Here is a 21017-nt window from a genome sequence, read left to right on the forward strand (position 1 = left end):
ACATTAGAAATAGTAGAACTAGGCACATGGTTTTGACATCTGGCCACCCATAGCTGCAAACATACAGGAAATAACACCGCTGTACAGTGGTACCTCGGGTTTGTTCTGGAGGTCTATTCTTAACCTGAAACTGTTCTTAACTTGAGGTACCACTTTAGCTAATGGGGCCTCCTGCTGCTGCTGCGACGCCGAAGCACAATTTCTGTTCTCATCCTAAAGCAAAGTTCTCAACCCGAGGTACTATTTCTGGGTTAGTGGAGTCTGTAACCTGAAGCGTCTGTAACCCGAGGTACCGCTGTATTATCAGCTTGGTATGTCTCCCCCAATTCGTACATCTGCTGAGGAACGCGGGTGGCGCTGTGGTCTAAACCAGCGAGCCTCTTGGGCTTGCCGATCAAAAGGTCGGTGGTTCGAATCCCTGCAACGGGGTGAGCTCCTGTTGCTCTGTCCCAGCTCCTGGCAACCTAGCAATTCAAAAGCACGCCAGTGTGAGTAGATAAATAGGTACCGCTCTGGCGGGAAGGTAAGCGGTGTTTCCGTGCACTCTGGTTTCCGTCACGGCGTCCCATTGCGCCAGAAGCAGTTTAGTCATGCTGGCCACATGACCCAAAAAAGCTGTCTGTGGACAAATGCCAGCTCCCTTGGCCTGAAAGCAATAAGAGCGCCACACCCCATAGTTGCCTTTGACTGGACTTAACTGTCCAGGGGTCCTTTTACCTTTTACCTTTTACCTACATCTGCTGGAAAGTTTTCATGGCACTCTTTTGGCTTCAGCCATTTACTGCACAAACCCTTCTCAATCAGCTCATTCAATTCTACGTTCCAGGAACTTCCAAAGGGCTTTAGTGCTTAATAGTTTGAGGGTGATCTTTTATTCGCTGAATGGAAGTATCTGTATCTGGGAGTAAACATGCTGATTAAACCGGCGTGCTGTTCCCATGACTTGCCTTCTTCCCTAACCCAAACACATGATTTCCCCCCACCCCTGGGGCTTTAGGCTTGTTGAAATTCTGGCTATATTGTCTCCTATCCATAAGCTTTGGATGAGTGAGATGAGGGGTAGGCAGAGTAATAAATATCCTAAGTGCTTTTCAGGTCCCCAGGGCGCTTTGATTGCGAGTGCAACAATATAGAGCAGCTCTTGCACTGACTGCTGGGCATCTGGTTCTTCGAATCTTAAATGCGTAGCAAGAGCATCGATCAGAGCGAAGCTCCCCGCCTGTTACGCTACACCTAGCAGACTTCTATTTTCTGCTTGCTGTATGCTATAAAATGGATGATTTAGGGAAATCTGTGGGAATGGAGAATCCGGAGTTTCAGGTTCGTTCTTGCTCTTCAAACCTATTACTTTAGATCAGTCAAGCTTGCCTTTCCAGGCTGGAGCTCCTTCCTTATATAAGCAGACCCCTTTCTGCTTACAGTCATTTCACGCTGCATTCTCCCCTATCCCACCCACCCAAAAGAATCTTCTTTAGTACTAAAGGCATCGGTGAAGCCATAAAAAAACCACCCACCTGCAGAAGAACAGGGGAAGTATGTAGACAAATACAGTGGTACCTTGGGTTACATATGCTTCAGGTTACATATGCTTCAGGTTACATACGCTTCAGGTTACAGACTCCACTAACCCAGAAATAGTGCTTTCAGGTTAAGAACTTTGCTTCAGGATGAGAACAGAAATTGTGCTCTGGCGGCGCGGCGGCAGCAGGAGGCCCCATTAGCTAGAGTGGTGCTTCAGGTTAAGAACAGTTTCAGGTTAAGTACGGACCTCTGGAACAAATTAAGTACTTAACCCGAGGTACCATTGTATTCTTCTGCCAGCGAAGCTTACAGGTTTCCTCAAATAGCCATCCAGCACCAGCACTCGGGGCTGGTTCTCACTGTACACATCTCACTGTAGATAAATCTAATTCATTCATTCATTAATTAAAATGCTGGAATAGGTAGGTCTTTTGCTCTGATCCCAAAGGGCTGCCATTATAATCAGAAGGGCTTCCCACCCGCTTCTCTTTAAGGGAAAAGTAACTGTTTTATTACATTACAATTTGCAAGCGTGCACACTTCATATCTGATGGGAGTGTGGCAGCATCTCACTTCTCTCCCCCTCCCCCCCCCCCGCACTTGGTATTGGCGTGCAAATACCAGCAACTGTGCAAGAAGTAGCCTTTAGATGCAGAAATGGCAAAGGAAAATGGAATGGAAAGGCAAGCCTAATTGGGGGGGTGGGGTGGATTTTTTTGCAACACGCGCCATTATTAAAAAGAGCAGAACCTCTCAAGGCTTCTGCTAAGCATTTGCAAACGGAGTCCTAAAAGTGACAGCAGAGAGACCCGCTTACACTGCCCAGTAGTTTGAATTTTTAGATCTATCGCAAGCATTCCCAGCAATGTAAACGCACACAACTCAAATCCAGGTATTCAGGTGTATTCAGGCTGGCTTTCTGTAGCTAAAGCTGGATTGTAACTCACAGTAATGTGACATGTGCGAATAAGAGTTATATTAAAATAGGAGCTGTTAGTGTCTCTCCAGGTGGGAGAACCTATTTTTCTCTTGGTTAAAAATGGTGCCTTGATAAGAACCATGCCATCCCTGACCACTGGAAACAGTTCCCCTGTGTCAGAAGCTCTGCTTTGATGCCATTGCTTCTGAGGTGCATCAACCACATGAATTTGAGCTACAGGGAATTTCCATGCCGGTGGAGCACATTCTTATCCACTAAAGCACAAGTTTTCATGGTGCAGTTGTGCTGCAGCCTCCCCATGGAAGCAGCATCAGCAGGCTTCCATAGGGGGGCCATAATTTCGGAGCTAACCTTCAACGTTCAGTGAACAGCGGAAGCAGCGGAGAGAAGCGTAGCCATAGCCGAGCGCCACTTTTGTTGTTATTTACAGCCAGAGATATGCTGTAGCCAAACAGCAGGGGCCCATTTGAAATAGGGAGCTCATTCAAAGGCTAATAGGGGAGAACTGGCCAGGATGAATCATTTTTATTGCCAATGCAGCAAGGAGAGGCGTGAGTCGGAGTCAACCAGCCTTCCTTATTGGCTGCTTCTGCTGAGCAGTTAGGAATGGGTGCATTTCATGAACCTACGTTTCCAGCGCCCATTTCAGGAATTCTAAAAACCTGATTGTAAAACTAGAGTGTGTTAGCTGTTCTGAATGAATGTGAATTGTAGTATTCTGCATGTGTTGGTGTTAAATTTATATACAGTGGTACCTCAGGTTAAGAACTTAATTCGTTCTGGAGGTCCGTTCTTAACCTGAAACTGTTCATAACTTGAGGTACTGCTTTCACTAATGGGGTCTCCTGCTGCCACTGCACCACCACTGTACGATTTCTGTTCTCATCCTGAAGATAAGTTCTTAACCCGAGGTACTATTTCTGGGTTAGCGGAGTCTGTAACCTGAAGCATCTGTAACCTGAAGTGTCTGTAACCCGAGGTAGCATTGTACTACCCTTCTGCATGTGTTTGGTGTGTTGTTGTTGTTTATTAAATTCATATACAGTGGTACCTCGGGTTAAGTACTGAATTCGTTCCAGAGGTCCGTTCTTAACCTGGAACTGTTCTTAACCTGAAGCACCACTTTAATGGGGCCTCCTACTGCTGCTGCCACACCGCCAGAGCACGATTTCTGTTCTCATCCTGAAGCAAAGTTCTTAACCCGAGGTACTATTTTTGGGTTAGCGGAGTCTGTAACCTGAAGCGCCTGTAACCAGAAGCGTATGTAACCCGAGGTACCACTGTACTGCCTATCATCAAGGTGGTTCACAGAATAAAATACAAGTAAATAACTAACCAAAACAACAAAACAGTAATGCCCCCGGGGCCCTTCCCATAGATATAATGTGATTTATCTGGAAGAAGGGGGTTTGCCAAAGGCATCTGTTTTCCTCACACCCATCTCCCTTCCATAAATAAAAGAGCCATCAATTTACTGTCCTGATCTCTGACTCCGGGTCCTTGGCATTTACCCGGGCATAGAGGAATTGTTTCTGGCTGGAGTTTTCCAGAGACCCTAGAATTCTTTCTTGAAGGTTAAACCAAGGAGCAGCTGTAATCCAGAGGAACATTTCTTTCAACAGATTCTGATAATCTGCTTAGGGGCGGGGGCGAGGTTGGAAGGGTTCCCCCCGGCGCAGCCGCCGCTGCCTTTTGGCCTAAATCTCTTGGGAGAGAACTCGCTTACAGCTCAGTGTGTCGCAGGCTTGTAGCATCCTTTTTAAGCCCCAGAGTTGGAGGGAGTGATTCTGGTTGGCAGTGCTCTGTTGTCAATTGGCAGGGGACCACTAATGTCTTAAAAGGCCAAGAGAGGAGACAGTTTCTACTGGCACCTTTGCAGCACTTCCATTCTCCTCTCCCTCCAGAACTGGCGCATCTCCCCCCCCCCCCCCCGCTAAATCATGGTCATCCTCTGGCCTCTCTCTGACCCCAGTCCTGCTCATCTAATGTAAATTGTAAGCTCTCTCCGAAAAGAAGCTGTTTTAGCTGCAAACTGGCAAGGTTCTTACATTATTACAAATGTGAAACAATCATTTCCTACGTGGCCGCTTAAAAACATCTCTCTGTTTGGGTTAAACACTGTGGGTTGTAACAAGACACCTGAAATATGTGAGCAAGTTCTTTCTGGCTTTCTTCCATTTCCAGTATTGACTGTCTTGCAGCAATTGCTCTTTTGCACCGATACATAAAGCACACTTCATAGTGGGGCTCATCCAGGCATCCTACGATCCTGCCGGCAGAACGTTTGGTTGTTTCTGGGGCAAGTTGAGCGAAAAGGGCTTGGCTTAGCTCAGCATTTATTTAAAAAATGGAACCTCAAGACCACCCAGCCACCTCCTCAAATTGGACGCAGGAACCTGTTATAAGGGGGGGGGCTGCTCCTTTTCCCTTATGGGGTATCCAAGAGCCCATATAGAATCCTTAAGTAGGTCCCCTGTTGGAAGGAGAAAATAACAGAGGCCAGCCAGAGAATATTGAGAAGCAAAGCAGCTAATAAGCATGATCTTTATTAAACTGTTGCAACAGGGTTCCCCGCTCTCCCCACGCAGAGAGGGAGGAGAGGAACCCAGAACAATGGTGTGCAAGCTCTTACTTTTGAAATTGCCTAGATTTTGGCTCAAGGTAAAGGTAAAGGACCCCTGGCAGTAAAGTCCAGTTGTGAACAAGTTTCGGGTTGCGGCGCTCATCTCGCTTTACTGGCCGAGGGAGCCGACATTTGTCCCCGGACAGTTTTTCCGGGTCATGTGGCCAGCATGACTAAGCCACTTCTGGCGAAACCAGAGCAGCACACGGAAACGCTGTTTACCTTCCTGCCGGAGCGGTACGTATTTATCTACTTGCACATCATACATACATCACAGAAAGAGGTGGTCCCCAGCAGAAATATGTCACGGGGGCAGTCTACCACAGAAATACATCACAGGGGCGAGGTCTACAGCAGAAAACCTGTCTGTCAGGATACCTGATAATGATCAATCATTGTTCTACCTGGGCAGCCTGGCGAATATTTTGTGATTGTAAATACTTAGTTCCTGAATCCAGGTCACAGGCTCACCCTTAGACAGGATTTGTGAGCAAAGGGGAGAATATTTGAGGTTACTGGAAGAGTCAAAATGGCTTTAGGATTGTTCTCCTGTACTATTTCAGACACGTGGTTTATATACTTATGTGTGTGTTTGCCTTGTGTATTTATGAATGTTTATTTTATATATATACACAGGACCTTAGGATTCCTATAACAAACCTACTCCAGGTGACTGGAGGACAAAGGTAAAAGCAGAACGGTGCTTCTAAAAGAAAGAAGATGTTTCAATTCAAGCCTGTCCTATCGCAGCTGCTTACAAACATGCACTTGGTCTCCTCATGTGTAACACAGCAATGTTGATAGTCCAGCTGAGGGGCTTAGAGGGACAAAGGACTGTTTGGCAAGGGCCATATTTTCAGTTTCGTGATTGACAGGTGGCTCTGTCAGGGAAAGTGTTTTTGACACCTTTTGGAAATCGGAAGATGGGCTATCCTCCTTCTCCCTGCCAGACAAAACCAATTATGTGCTTTGTATATTCAAGGGGAGGTGTAACTTCTCTGTTTGTGGGGAATTGAGAGTGGTATCTTAAAGTGACGGGTTTCAGCCCTTACCTTAAATAACACTGATTTTTATTCTCTCCTCTTCTAACCCATATTTCTGTGTTTCTTTCATTCCCAGTGCTGCTGTTGGCATTGGTTTCTATGGCAACAGCGAAACCAACGATGGGGTTTATCAACTGATCTACGCCCTAAATAATGCTAATCGCACTCTTTCGGAGATTGATTCGCTGGTAAGAAATCTGATGGGTTGAGCCGATATTATTATTCTTCCCCCCCACCCCCACCCCACCCCTTTTCATCTAATGCAAGCGCTCTGGTCCTGATGAATTATCTGGAATGCCTGAGATTGAGAGCAGCTGTCTGAGAACAACAATGTCTCTTCCTAGGGAGAGCACAGAGGCTGGTGCAAACAAGCCAAACATTGTGTTAAAGCCTCCTTCATCTATCTCCGTTTTAATCCGGAGGAGAGCATGTGCTCTCTGCTGTCAGAATTCACAGCCTGGCCCTACTTTCTGCGTTTCCCAGAGGCGAAAATGGAGACAATTTCGTTTCAGAAATTGAGACAGGGATGGGAAGCACAAAGCGGTTCTACTCCCCTCGGTCAGTGTTGGGTGCAGATCATAGCTTTTTCCTGATAACCTTTGGAAACCCAGTGTCTAGAAAAGGCAGAACTTGAGATCTGTTGGACCCCAGAATCACAGAAGACTGGAGAGTCCAGTGCTGAAAGCACAGGGTTGGTGGGTGGGGGCTATAGTTTAAGCTGCTGGTGGTAGTAAATTAGAGTATTAAAGCCTGGCGCCTCCTTTGCAAAGCCCTGGAAGCTTCTGCCCAGCTTAGGGGGGCCGGCGTGATGCTCACAAGCATGGCATCCCCCTCCCCTTCCAGTAGCCATCGCAAGCTGGCCCCCCTCTATCCCTAACTCTTCCCCTGCCAAAAATGTTGCCGCACGCCTCTGATTCTGGTGCTGTTGAGAACACAGCTCTAGAGCAATTCAGATGGCACCGTGCCCAGGGAGAACCAGTAGCATATCACCTGGGAGTCTGTTGGGTCCATTCTTCTCATGACTTCTTCAGGAATTCCTGGCAGAAAGGCACAGCTGAAAAAAGGCAGCGGCAGTGCTTAAGACCTGAGATGGAAATTCCCAACTGCAAAATGACAACAACAGCAAACTACTACCAAAAGGTGACCGGTTTGGAAATGAAACCTCTCTCTCCATCTAGGGGACTAATGGTACTCCTAGCATCTTGGTTTCATTTGTGTTTCTCCTGGGGTTACTTCACATATACACGCACTGGGTTTTCTGTTTCTGAGTGGTGGTGGTGGTAATCCAAAATGCCTAGCGATATTTAAGTACTAGGCAGCGAACACAATGTATTCAAATGATGCCCTCAGTTTCAATATATATCCATGCCCTGTAGTTGGCTTGCTTTCACTGGTTCTTGGAGCGCCTGATCGTTTTAGCGTGCCAAGCTCCTGTTTATGCCTAATAATAATAGCAATATGTACCAACCTTTCACCCTAATGACTCCAGGTGGGTTACTCACTTTTAAAATCTACTATGAAAATGTCAATTATGGATTTTCTGACTTCGCAGAATATCTTGAAGGGAGGAGGCTCTGCTGTGTAGAACTTTGTCCTTGCTTTCTTGCTGCTTTGACTTCTGTGTGGCCAGAAGGAGGCCTATAGATAGATTCCATAGCAGCTTTTGTATTGGAAAAGAGTTCCTTTGTGTGGGTGCCAGTGCAACACCAGTAAACAGGGAGATTATTTGGAGCAGACTTTAGCCATCTTCGTTGCTCACGTAATGGAAGCCATTCAAGTGGTTAAACTGGGATATAAACTGGGATAGCTCAGTCGCTGGAGCATAATCTCAGGGTTCCCACATTGGGTAAAAGATTCCTGCATTCCAGGGGGTTGGAGTATATCAGGGGTAGGCAACCTAAGGCCCATGGGCCACAAGCAGACCACGGGGGTTGTTTAACCAGCCCACAAGCCGCCCCCTAACCGAGCCGCCCTCTCTGCAAGTCCCCACACATTGCGCTAAACCGGCACAGTGCAACGTAGGGACTCTCTTCTGTGGTGCCTGAAATTGGGTCTGCGCATGCTCAGACGCTGAAAATGTGTTTGCACAGATGCAGACACCGGAAATCGCATCCGTGCACGCGTACACACACACACACACACACACACACACACACACACGATCCAGCCCATGGAGGGATCTCCACTGGAGTGAACCTTGCCAACTCTACAGTTCCATTATTAGGGTAGAGTTTTTTTGGTCTGTTCTTCTAGTGCATGCATATGTAATTTCACCAATCTGCTTTTGGGATTTGGGCTATAGAAACTGAGGTGGTGGTGATTATTCTGGTTTCAGTGGATCTTTTCCTTGAGTGTATTTGAAGAGATTTGGTCAAAGTCGTGTTTGTGCACATGATGGAAGCCGAAGGAAACTCTTTGACTTTGAGCTGTTCTTGGCCGTCCCTTCTACCCATAGAAAACATGACTGGTTCAGAAAGAAACCAGCTTGCTGGTTCTGAATGGTCTGTCTGCTGTCTTTTGCCAGGTCTCAAACACCTCTGTGCAGATGAAGGTGGCTCTGGAGCAGCACCTGGCGCGGCTGAACGAGATCTTTGCCACCCGAGGCGACTACGTGCAGACGCTCAAGTTCCTGCAGCAGATGGCTGGCAATATTGTGCTGCAGCTCTCGGGGCTCCCTGTCTGGAACGACGTCACTGTAGACCTGTCTCAAGTCGCTGGTGAAGTTGGTTATGTGGAATATTACAGGTAAGTTGAGAGGGGATATTGCGGAGGGCGGGGTGCATGGCCCATTGGGAGACTTCATGGAGTTTGCTATGCAGCCTTGCATTTCCTGTCAAAAGCAGAGCATCTCAAAGACAAAGGTAAAGGTACCCCTGACCGTTAGGTCCAGTCGTGGACGACTCTGGGGTTGCAGCGCTCATCTCGCTCTTTAGGCCGAGGGAGCCGGCGTTTGTCTGCAGACAGCTTCTGGGTCATGTGGCCAGCATGACTAAGCCCCTTCTGGTGAAACCAGAGCAGCACACGGAAACGCCGTTTACCTTCCCGCCGGAGCGGTACCTATTTATCTACTTGCAGGAGCTGGGACCGAACAACAGGAGCTCACCCCATCATGGGGATTTAAACCGCCGACCTTCCGATCGGCAAGTCCTAGGCTCTGTGGTTTAACCCACAGCGCCACCCGCGTCCCAATCCCTGTATAGGACAACTGCATATTCCTGCATTGCAGGGGGTTGGACCAAATGTTCCTCAGGGTCCCTTCCAGTTCTGTGACTCTATTAATTGTTAGTGAGGGGAAGAGTCTGTTGAATGAGTGGTCTTCTGAGCCGGTCATGTGGTGCAGCAGCAGGTTGTGGCCACCAAATCCAAGGTCTTTGATTCGGGCTTGAATGACTGGCAGTCGCGCAGCTTTGTTTATCTGAAAGGCCGTCAGAATGTCTAGAATGATGCTTGCTTAGTAAAAGACTGATGTAGCTAAAAGGGCTTGCTAATTAAAAGAGGCATGGCTTAATGTGAAGGGGAAATATGAGCAGGCTTTTTAAGCTTCCTGAAAACTACATTTGTATAAAAGGTTTACTAGATGGCTGGGCTGTTGGTAGATACGTCTAGACGGCTTTCTCTTCCGGGGATCTGTTTAGGCAGTCCTGATGGTAGCCCAGGTGCTTAGGGGAGCTTTAGTCTGCCCTGAGGTGCGCTACTACAGTGCTGCGCAAGTATCAGCAGAGAGCTGGCATGGGTTTGTGCAGTCCACATGAACAGTTTTCCATTCTCACGGGTCAGTTGTCCGCATGCCATTCGGCTAGGAGTTCATCCAAGTGCACAGCAACCTTAAATATTGAACAAAATACTGTGGGAACCTTGTTGCCGCTTCTGTCGTTTGGCAATTGCAAACTGTTATGCTTATCGACGTGGTTGCTCGAGAGCGAACAGGCAATATCTCCACTGGTCTTTTCAAAGGCTTTATTATTGGTGCAAAAACCATTTACAGTGCAGAACGCCTTGTCTTGGTCAGTCACTAGCAGAATTTGAGAGTGGGCGGTCCTTAAACTTTCCCCAGCAGAGTAGTCTCTTGACCCCCATCCGACGCCTCCCCTCTCTGCGCGAAAACCTACTGCGCAGGGAGGGCTTGGGTAAAGGGGGACCGCCTCCCCCCCACTTTGCTCATGCACCGTGTCTTGGCTCTTTCTTGCATCCTCCGAGCCCTGCATCTCTTCCCCACTAGAGGTGGGGCTTCTCTCCTCCGCTGAGGAAGTCCTGCTTCCCGTGATCTTTGGAGGCTCCCTGTAATCCAGCTGCCCTTCCCCCTCTCGCCTCTGAGCTGATGGCAGTTCCCTGACACAAACCTTCCTATTTTGTATGTTTAAAAGAAGAAGACAAATGTGCAGAGTATTCATGAACTGGGGAAAGCTCTCTTGCCTTAATAAACGCTGAAAGCGACCTTCCTAAGGAGAATGTCCATTCAAGAGATCAGAAGTGGCAAGGCTGTCTTAACCATGTGTACTATTTCCGCCTGCATAAAGGCTGATAAATGCAAGTACCATACATGTCACTCGTGGCGGCAGAGGGAAGCGGTCACTTGGTAGTTCTGCAATGCTGGCAGATGACTTTCCAAACACAGGAAGCTGCTTTTTACCAGGTCAGAGTGTTTGTCTGTCTAGCACAGGGGTAGGCAAACTAAGGCCCGGGGGCCAGATGTGGCCCAATTACCTTCTAAATCCGGCCCGCGGATGGTCTGGGAATCAGCATGTTTTTACATGAGTAGAATGTGTCCTTTTATTTAAATGCATCTCTGGGTTATTTGTGGGGCCTGCTTGGTGTTTCTACATGAGTAGAATGTGCCCTTTTATTTAAAATGCATCTCTGGGTTATTTGTGGGGCATAGGAATTCATTCATATTTTTCCCCCAAAATGTCGTCTGGCCCACCACATGGTCTGAGGGATAGTGGACCGGCCCACAGCTGAAAAAGGTTGCTGACACCTGGTCTAGCGCACTCTTGTCTGCTGGCAGCAGCTCTCTTATGGCAGGCGTAGAGAATTTCAGGACTCCTGCCCAGGTCACACACACCCTGCATTATCTCCTTCACATCTTCCTTGGGAGTTTTTGCCTGGCTGGAAAGTGTCCTTGAACCCCCATAATACTTTTTTGCTTGCCTGGATGGAAGAGAGCAGGCTCCTCCAAATAACTCCTTTATTCAGCGTTCGCTCTCAGTTTGTTTATGGGGAGAGCTATATGACAATGAACGTTCATTCTGGTTTGCTTGCAGAGTGCTTGCGCTTCTCTTCCCGTTTAATCATTTGTTTTCCCCCACTGTATCGCCCCGTCACTTTGCAAACCACAAACTCTGTTGCCTTTTTTAAAAATATAAAGTGGATTTGCTGTGCTAGGGTGACAGTGCTCCAGTCCAATTTAGCTGTGCAAACCTTACGTTCCAGTATGCGCTTGAATGCCTCCCACAAATTGGTAGCAGTCTCTTACGCACCCAGGAGGATGAATGAATGTGCGTAGAAATTAGCCCACTGCACAGAGGTAACATTTGCATTAATTGCCCTCCTCACCTTTGCCTCCAGCCCCTCCCACCACTGGCATGTGGCTGCCCAGAAGGATAGCTCAGTTGGCTAGAGCATGGTGCTGATAACGCCAAGGTTGCAGGTTCGATCCCCTTATGGGGCAGTTGCTTATTCCTGCATTGCGTGGGCTTGGACCAGATGATCCTCAGGGTCTCTTCCAACTCTACAGTTCCATGACATGCGATCCTCTAGCTGGAAGAGGTTCCCCACCAGCAGCCCACTGCACACTTTAGGGTCTCAGTTCTTCCTCATCACCTGCTCCTCTGATCCTTTTAATGGGCAACACCAGGGTTCGAACCTGATTCCATTTGCATGTAAAAAATGTGCTTCCCCACTTAGTCAAGGCCTCTCCCCTGCTAACTTCCCATCCTGTGTTGTCCTAAGGCTCTTATAATCAAACCGACTGTGCGGCGGAAATTCTAAACACCTGCTTTATTGTGTGGCCAGCTTTTAATGTACATTGAATTCAGCACAGAAGTTCTGTGTTTTCAGTGACTTAACCCCTCCGGTTTATAATTTGTGCCTTCTTATTGTAAGCTACCTTCTGGAGGCAGCAAGTGTTAAACAGCATGGCAGCAGAGGCCACAAATGAGGCTGGAGCTCCCCGCCGACGGTTCCCGCTTTCCAAATTTAGCATCCGCCTTGGGAGCTGTGACAGTGGACCCCAAGCTACTAGCTTGTGCCCAGCTCCTGACCAGAGCAGAGGAATTTTAATTGGGTCTCTCCTGACTCCAGGCAGTGATTAAAACAGAGGAAGAACCCACTGATCTCGCTCCTCCTTCTCTCCTCTGTAGTGTTAATGAGGCAAAAAGCCACTGGCTGTGAATAAAGAGAGAGCAGAGCGGCATATGCAGGGTAGGAGAGATCAAAAGCCCATCTTTTGCCAGCGAGAAGAGAACTTATTTGTTTGCCCTGGAAGGCTGGGGAGAGAAGCTGCTGCATGGCACTGCTGCATGCGCACACATACACGTACAGCACTGTACAAGCTGCAGCGTGTTGCAGTGGCATCCCTCCCTTCAGAGCATCTTGCATTAGGGAGCTAGAAATATCACCAAATCTAGCTAGTGGCTATAGCCAAACCTGTGTGTACAGTCATACCTCGGGCTGGATGTGCTTCAGCTTGAGCGCTTTCGGGTTGCGCTCCTTGGCAACCCGGAAGTAGCAGAGTGCATTACTTCCGGGTTTCGACACTCGCACCTGCGCAGACGCTCAAAATGACGTCATGCGCGGAAGCAGCAAAACACAACCCGCGCAGACCCGCTGTCGCGTCTTACGCTCCATTCAGGATGCAAACGGGGCTCCAGAACGGATCCCGTTTGCATCCCGAGGTACCACTGTATATTCTTTGTTCATATATACACAGTGGTACCTCGGCTTAAGAACTTAATTTGTTCTGGAGGTCTGTTCTTAACCTGAAACTGAAGCACCACTTTAGCTAATGGGGCCTCCTGCTGCTGCAGTGCCGTCGGAGCATGATTTCTGTTCTCATCCTGAAGCAAAGTTCTTAACCCGAGGTACTATTTCTGGGTTAGCAGAGTCTGTAACCTGAAGCGTCTGTAACCCGAGGTACCGCTGTACATATATTTAAACCTGCACCCTTGTGGGACATCTTTAGGAAAAGAAAGGGCTAAGGAGTAAACCTTACACAAATCCGGCGTGGAGTCCTTAAGACAGTTTGATGGTGCCTTGTACGCCTCCTTCCGGCAACTCCTGCAGCCAAGCTGATACCAAATGTATTGCTCTGATTTCCTTCGGACCACATCAGTGAGGCTGAGAAGGGGGTCATGTCTGGGCAGCCCAAGACCTCCATATACATTTGCCCAGGCTTCCACCCTGGAGAGGTCCCTACGCAGTTTGACTTCATCCCTGGAGGGACACTCTCTCTCAAGACAGACAGATGACAACAACATTTTTTTAAAAAATGAGAACTCCCTGCCAGAGAATAGTGAATTCTGCAACCCGAATAAATTATTCGAACGAAGCAAATCTGCATCCTTTCACTTTCCTTTTCGGAGATGGGCAAAGAACCGTTCAAGGTGCTGAAGCCTCTTGCCCCTTGAGTGCTCAGCACACCCTGCCCCACTCAACAGCTCCTGAGATTTCCCCATGCTTTTCCCAATGCACACACAAGCACATCTTCACAACCGTGTGGGCTGGAAATTGCAACGATTCTCAGAACCGCCAAGGGGGCTGGGAACTGAAGCTGGAATATCACGGACAGCAACTCAGAAATGGCTTTGTCAGAAGACTAGAGTTTTTCAGGCCCTGCTTCTGGTTGTCCTAGAAGCATTTGTCTGGTCTCCAGGGATGTTTGCTAGATCCAGGGCATGGGGCCGTGATGCTAATGATGATGATGATAATAATAATAGTAATAGTAATGGTAATAATAATTTATTTATACCCTGCCAATCTGGCTGAATTTCCCCAGCCACTCTGGGTGGCTCCCAATTGAGTGTTAAAAACAATACAGCATTAAATATTTAAAACTTCCCTGCCTTCAGGTGTCTTTTAAAAATAGGATAGCTGCTTATTTCCTTGACATATGATGGGAGGGCGTTCCACAAGGCGGGCGCCACTACCGAGAAGGCCCTCTGCCTGGTTCCCTGTAACCTCACTTCTTGCAATGAGGGAACAGCCAGAAGGCCCTCGGTGCTGGATCTCAGGTAAAAAGCTGCATATGATATGCTAATTTTTATATGTAGTTGCAGATTTCATTTACCTCTTGAAAAGAAAACCACCTTGTAAGCAAAGGGTTAAAAAGAAACTTTAAAAAGGGAGAAAGGGCAGGAGATCCAACCTGTCCTTGTCGATCCCTGTAAGGAAATATGCTGCCCTGGGCCCTGAGGCTGATAGAGTGAAGCTGCTGTCAAAATCTCTCAGTCCTAGACTTCTTCTGCAGGGAAGCTGTCTTGGCCCATCTTCTGACTTGGACACTGAAAAGCCCTAGCCTCAACAAGGAAATACGCTTTTCAAGTATGCGGAAAGGACAGTTGTCACCTTTCTTTTCAGTCATTTGCAGGGCTGAGTTCACGCTTCAATTTCAGACGTAGTCATGGCAGTGTTCCCTTCTGTGTTTTGACGCCTACCCACCCAGAGAGAGTGCGCACGGCCCAAAGTCAAAGTCCTGCTTCTCTGTGCGGAGAACATGGTTCTTCATAACGATGCCAATAAAAATCAAAGGAGCTGTTGCACAACTGCATTATTTTAAGTCCCTCACCCCCTACTGCCACAATAACGAGGAATAGGGCCATATAGCGTCCATAAATATATTTGTCGGGGAGTGGGGGGAGGGGAACTACACAGAAAATTTAGGAAAGCCTATGCCATGAAATTTCACATTCGCTGTGTTGGCATCCCACAAAAATATAACTGTCCCCCAAGAAAACAGTGACGCAGCTGCCTGTGATTTCTCCTGCAAAATGTTGAGTAATACCTGAAAGGAGGAAAGGGGTTGGGAGAGAGGGATTGGGCTGTTGCTCACGTCCATTCCATGCCACAGCCAGTCTTAACGGATGTCGAAAGAGTTTGGCCGGGGGTGGCTTGGTGCAAGCTGGCTGGGCCTGATGAAAGTTGTATTCCAAAATATGTGGGAGAGTTTCCAGCTTGGAGAAGGCTGCTTCTGAGGTACTGCAGTCCCTCACTTTTAATATCGGTGCTTGCATTTTACCTTTTCCAGCCCGGATCACAACTGAATAGCTCAGCTAGTTACAGCATAGTGCTGATAACGCCAAGGTTGCAGGTTTGATCCCCGTATGGGGCAGCTGCCTATATTCCTGGGGGTTTGGACTCTATGATCCACGGGGTCCCTTCCAACTCTGCAATTCTGTGATTCTATATCCAGCCTCCCTCTCTCCGCAGATGGCTCTCCTACCTCTTGCTCTTCATCCTGGACTTGGTGATCTGCCTTATTGCCTGCCTGGGCCTAGCAAAGCACTCCAAATGTCTGCTTATTGTGTGAGTACAGGACTCCTGCACTTGGGTTAGTTGACCGGAGCAGGCATTTTGTCGCTCTCACGCTTCCTTAATGCAATCTATAGTTTTCTTGTTTGTTAGGGTTCATATTTTGTCTCGGGTCATTTTTATTTCATTATGTATTGTATTGTTTCATGTTGGGACCCTGTTCTGGGATTGATTTTACCGGAGAGCCGGGCTATAAATCACCGGAATGAATATATAAACCATCACACGGCACGTTAAGTCTCCATAGTTGTCCCTAGGCTCATTTTGGACGCTGCTTCCACAGTCCTTACCCGCTCTGCCTCCATTTTGCGTCTGTAAAATAGGTGCAGTCGCAACCTGCTTTACAGGTACATTGTAAGGCTGCGGGCAGCGAGGACCAGAAGCCGCTCATTGCGCTAAGCGCTGTGTACATAAGTGGTGGGGGGGTTCCTGTCTCGACACCTTCTCAGCAAGCCCTGCTTCTGTCCACTGACTGTTTTGCCTTTTGTCCACAGGATTCTGTGCTGTGGGCTTTTCACACTCATTCTCAGCTGGTCTTCCTTTGCAGCAGATGTTTCAGGAGCGGTGGTAAGCACAAAACCTGGGACGTGGCTTCCCACTTCTTCTCTCCTCCCTTGTGTTATATCTGAGGTTGCTTTAAGAGCTGGAACGATATCTGTGTGCCTTATGATGGCTTGTGTTTTGTTTTTGTGCTCCCTTCCTGGATAAACTGGTAGCTCTGGCTGGTGAAACCCTGCCTAACCCGAGCTTCCCAGCATGTGAGCTGCTGAAGCCTTCTGATTTCTGGATCCATATACCGTATTTTTCGCTCTATAGGACGCACCTTGTTTTAGAGGGGGAGAACAAGGAGAAAAAAATCTCCCCCTCTCTGCGCTGCGCCTTAGCTGAAGGGGCACCTGCCCTTCAGCGAAAGGAACCCAAAGCCTCCAGAGCAGAACCCAAAGCCTCAGGCGGCTATCCTTGAAGCCTGGAGAGCTCTCCAGGCTTCAGCGAAAGCAACCAGAAGCCTCCGGAGCACGGTGGGAGCACTCCCACTGCGCTTCAGAGGCTTCGCATTGCTATCGCTGAAGCCAAGGAGCCTGAATTCGCTCCATATGACGCACACACATTTCCCCTTAATTCTTGGAGGGGAAAATGTGCGTCTTATAGAGCGAAAAATACGGTAAGCCGGGACAAACATTTTGGTCCTCTCGCTATGCCTATCACTGTCCTTTTTGTAGTTTTGTTTCATTTTGTTTCCAGAGGAACGACACTTCTTAACAGCAACAGCATCCTTTTATTTGTATCCTGCTTTTCCATACTTAAAAATGGTGCTTGAGGCGGCTGACAGCATAAAAAGATTCACATCATTAAAAACGTAAGAGTAGCCATAAAAATAAACAAAACACATCGAAAAGTACGCTAACTACCAAATAGAAATTGCCATGTAAAACGTAAGATTTAAATATAAAGATACAAAGAATTCATAACCACAACAGCAACAAAAACCCCTTAAACAAGACCCCAACCCAAGAGTCTGTTCAGCAACCTCAGATTTTTGTAGCTGGAGTCAGTCAGGGCCCCTTTTTTGTAGCTGGAGTCAGTCAAGCCAGGTGGGAAAAGGCCTGCAAGTCAGGGAGCAGCTCTTCCAGGACTCACAGCCAAGATACTCTTAGTTCCATTTTCATTTATCACAAACGTGTACTGGGATTCCCACTGCCAGCCTGATAGGGAGTACGAAGGGGGTCAGTTATTAAAATGCAATAAGTGATTTTGAGTAAGCTTCCCTAAGTTGTCCAACTGCTCAGATTCAGTCTGCATGATTCCATTTTGATTTGGCATAGGGCAGTCAATGCTGTCAGACTCATGGGTTTGCCAGCCCCCTTTCAAAAGCTCTCATTATGTGTTGTTCAGGTAGGACTTGGGTTTAGCATATCTTCTGCTGGTGGTTCAGGGGAGGCTGGTACCCAGTTCCTTTTCTGTTATTTACAAACTGGTTTTTGGTTTTAAATTTGTGTTAGTGTGTGTGTGTTTTACTGCACTGCTGGCTCCCCCCCTTTTTTTGGGTGTTTCAAATTTGCTTTATGAGTGCAATATGAACAAAAGGCAAGGTGGAAATGCCTTAAATTAAAAAAAAGTCAAAAATAGTTCCATTTTTCTCCAGCACTGGAGGCAGGAGGTGTTTTACAAGCCTCTTTGTTGATCTGCTCTCGTTAACCACCCCGAAAGGTTGGTTTTGTGGCTGAGAGGCCACCAGAAGCACCTCACACTTCCGTGCACGCGCACACACACACACACACACACATATTTGCACATTTGTATGAATGCTGTAGATAACAGAAGAGGAATTGGAAGGGTAATATAAAAATCAAATGTGCCTTCATAGAAAGTGCTAAAGTCTTAAAAGCAGTTGCCTGTTCTATGGGGAGGGTGGATAAAAAAAAAAATCAATGATTTTTAAAAATTAAATTTTAAAAAATTGATTTTTTTTAATTTAAATTGGATTTTTTAAATTTAAATGGGATTTTTAAAATAAAATGCTTTTGGAGGAAAAATCTTTCTAAAGATAGTTTTCTATTTAAGTTGCATTTTAGTGCAAAGGCTATTCATCAGGAAATAAGGATTTAAGTTTTTCATGTGTGCTAAAACTCAGTCTAAGTTGTTTTTTTTAAAAAAACGTTTAACCCCATTAGTTAACAAACATGTATACATATGTTGTAATGTTATTGTTTTAGTTAAATAAATTGTTCAAATTGTTATTAGGGAAATTATTATTTATTTTTCTCCTTCCAATAAAAGTACAGCGGAAAAGTTATCCAAATATAAACAGTTAACTTATTAAACCTGCACAATAATTTCATAATTATCTGTCTATGTGTTTCTAATAGTATAAGAAATTTTTGATATAACTGTAAAAACTACTCTGAAAATTTATTATTCCGAAAGTGAAACCTTCACCTGGTTGTAAATATTAACATTATACCGGCAAGAATGAGCCTTTTTGTAAAAATAAAAATGATTTAAATCAAGTCTTACTGACTACTGATATAAATCATGATTTTAATCAAATCCACCCTGTCTACAGGTGTGGTTTTTAGACACACATACCTGTAATGAAAATTACATTCTCTACACCAGGATGTACTGGTTGATGGCAGAATGTCCCTTGTTGATCCTGGTCGATCGCGGGATCCTGATTCCACCCCACCCCCAAAAAAAGCAAAAAGGAAAAAAAGTTCAACAAAAAAAAATTCTGGTCAATCCAATCGGTAGATCACTTCCAGTTTTTTTTATAGTGGGAGTAGATCGCAATCTCTTGGAAGTTGGACGAGCCTTCTCTACACTAACTGACAGCAGCCCTGCAGGGTTTCAGACAGGGAGTCTTGGCCTTACCTGCAGATTCCAGGAACTGGATCATGTAGATCAGTGGTTCTCAACCTGTGGGTCTTCAGATGTTGTTGGACTACAACTCCCATCATCCCTGAGCTCTGGCCTTGCTAGCTAGGGGTGATGGGAGTTGTAGTTCAACAACATCTGGGGACCCAAGAAAGGCTGATGTAGATGTTCTTCCACTGAGCTACAACCCTTCCTCCCCACCCAACCAGGTGTATGACCTCCTCAAGTCATACTTCCAGCCATCACAGTGCCCCCCTTTTTAAAACTCTGTCTCTCATAGGGTACCAGTGACTTCTGCATGGCTCCAGATAAGTTCATCATGAACATGACGCAAAGCGACCTCAGTGCAGGTGAGATTCCTATGCTGTTTGGGTGGTGTGGGCAATGCCTCAGTTGGGACAGAAGTTGGGTAAAGCGCAACAAACATTGCCGTTTGTCTCGCCTGAACCTGTTTCTGCTCTCAGATAGGCATTGCTGTCCACAGGGTATCCTTAGGGTGTACAGCTGCAGACTCGGATCGAGGGAGGCCGCCAAACCTGTTCGAACAAAGGGCTGCCGAGGTCACACTTGAGCTTGCATTGGAACAGACTTTTGGCTTTTAAAATATTCATAATAATAAAAATAATTTATTATTTATACCCTGCCCAACTGGCTGGGTTTTCCCAGCCACTCTGGGCGGCTTCCAACAGAATATTAAAATACAATAACCTATTAAACATTAAAAGCTTCCCTAAACAGGGCTGCCTTCAGATGTCTTCTAAAAGTTTGGTAGTTATTTTTCTCTTTGACATCTGATGGGAGGGCGTTCCACAGGGTGGGTGCCACTACCGAGAAGGCCCTCTGCCTGGTTCCCTGTAACTTGGCTTCTCGCAGTGAGGGAACCGCCAGAAGGCCCTTGGCGCTAGACCTCAGTGTCCGGGCAGAATGATGGGGGTGGAGACGCTCCTTCAGATATACTGGACTGAGGCCGTTTAGGACTTTAAAGGTCAGCACCAACACTTTGAATTGTGCTCGGAAACGTACTGGGAGCCAGTGTAGGTCTTTCAGACTGGTGTTGTGGTCTCGGCGGCTGCTCCCAGTCACCAGTCTAGCTTTTAAAATATTCAGCTTAGTTCAGGAAGGAAGCTCCAATCCCTGGACCTCCAGGGACATAGTAGCTTTATTTTCGTAGCTGATAAAACATGCCAGGGCTGTCAAAACCTCCCCAGTTGCCTCTGGCCCACAATAAATGCAGAATCTGTCTCTTTGCAATCAGAAGTGGACATGAAACGAGAACCAAGGAGCATGTTGTGGCCTGTCAACACTTCTAAGACCCTCAATGCATCTGTCTCTCTCCTTGGTGGTTGGGATATTTTGAAACAAGTTCCTTTCATGTAAAATCCAAATAATAAATTACCCAGTTTGGGCAGTTTTGAATAAACCTGAGCTTTGATTGCAGTGTTTGGAAGTTTTGTTGGGATTTTGCTTAAATGTTTTGCATAAATTTGGAGTGATGAAGAAGAGGTGGAATAATGGTCTGTTCCGTAGTGGTACAGAAACGTTGTATAGGCCATTTATTGCTCTTGGACGCTGTGTCAAAAGTTCTCTTGTGTTGTAAGTATTTGTTGAGGACTTGTTGTTTTTCAGAAATTGTGGGCACAACTTCACTCCAACCCCCCCCCCCCGCCTTTTTAGGACAAAACTACACATGCGGGGGGGGGCATTTACATGGGAAAATCAGTGCAAGAAGCGTTAACACCCCACCCCCACCCCTTTGCCAGTTATGCTCTGCAAATGACACAGTCACGCTAATGGGTAGACAGGCATTCAGGGAACTACATTTGTTAGCATAATGTTCAGTATAACTGTTTTTTAACTGTTACACTTTTTAATTTGCTTGTTTTATTACATATTTTAATTAAGGGCGTTTTAATGCCCCAGTGGATTTGTTGCTGTGCATTTTAATTACGCATTGATTTTTATAGTTGTAAACTGCTTAGAAGCCATTTTG

At 46.6% G+C, this 21017-nt stretch overlaps 1 protein-coding gene across 3 annotated transcripts in view; it reads left to right on the forward strand.

Annotated features, from left to right (window-relative positions):
* Nucleotides 1-21017, forward strand: part of TTYH2 (tweety family member 2) — a 77673-nt gene that overhangs the window by 37582 nt on the left and 19074 nt on the right. For all 3 annotated transcript variants that reach the window (XM_083490144.1, XM_083490146.1, XM_083490145.1), the window contains exons 3-7: nt 6204-6315; nt 8652-8872; nt 15551-15646; nt 16147-16219; nt 19308-19377. In XM_083490144.1, coding sequence (XP_083346270.1) covers nt 6204-6315; nt 8652-8872; nt 15551-15646; nt 16147-16219; nt 19308-19377 — 572 coding nt within the window. The remainder of the gene's footprint in view (nt 1-6203; nt 6316-8651; nt 8873-15550; nt 15647-16146; nt 16220-19307; nt 19378-21017) is intronic.

The sequence above is a fragment of the Podarcis liolepis genome (genome assembly GCF_965112155.1).
Source record: "Podarcis liolepis genome assembly, chromosome: 2".
Classification (NCBI taxonomy): domain Eukaryota; kingdom Metazoa; phylum Chordata; class Lepidosauria; order Squamata; family Lacertidae; genus Podarcis; species Podarcis liolepis.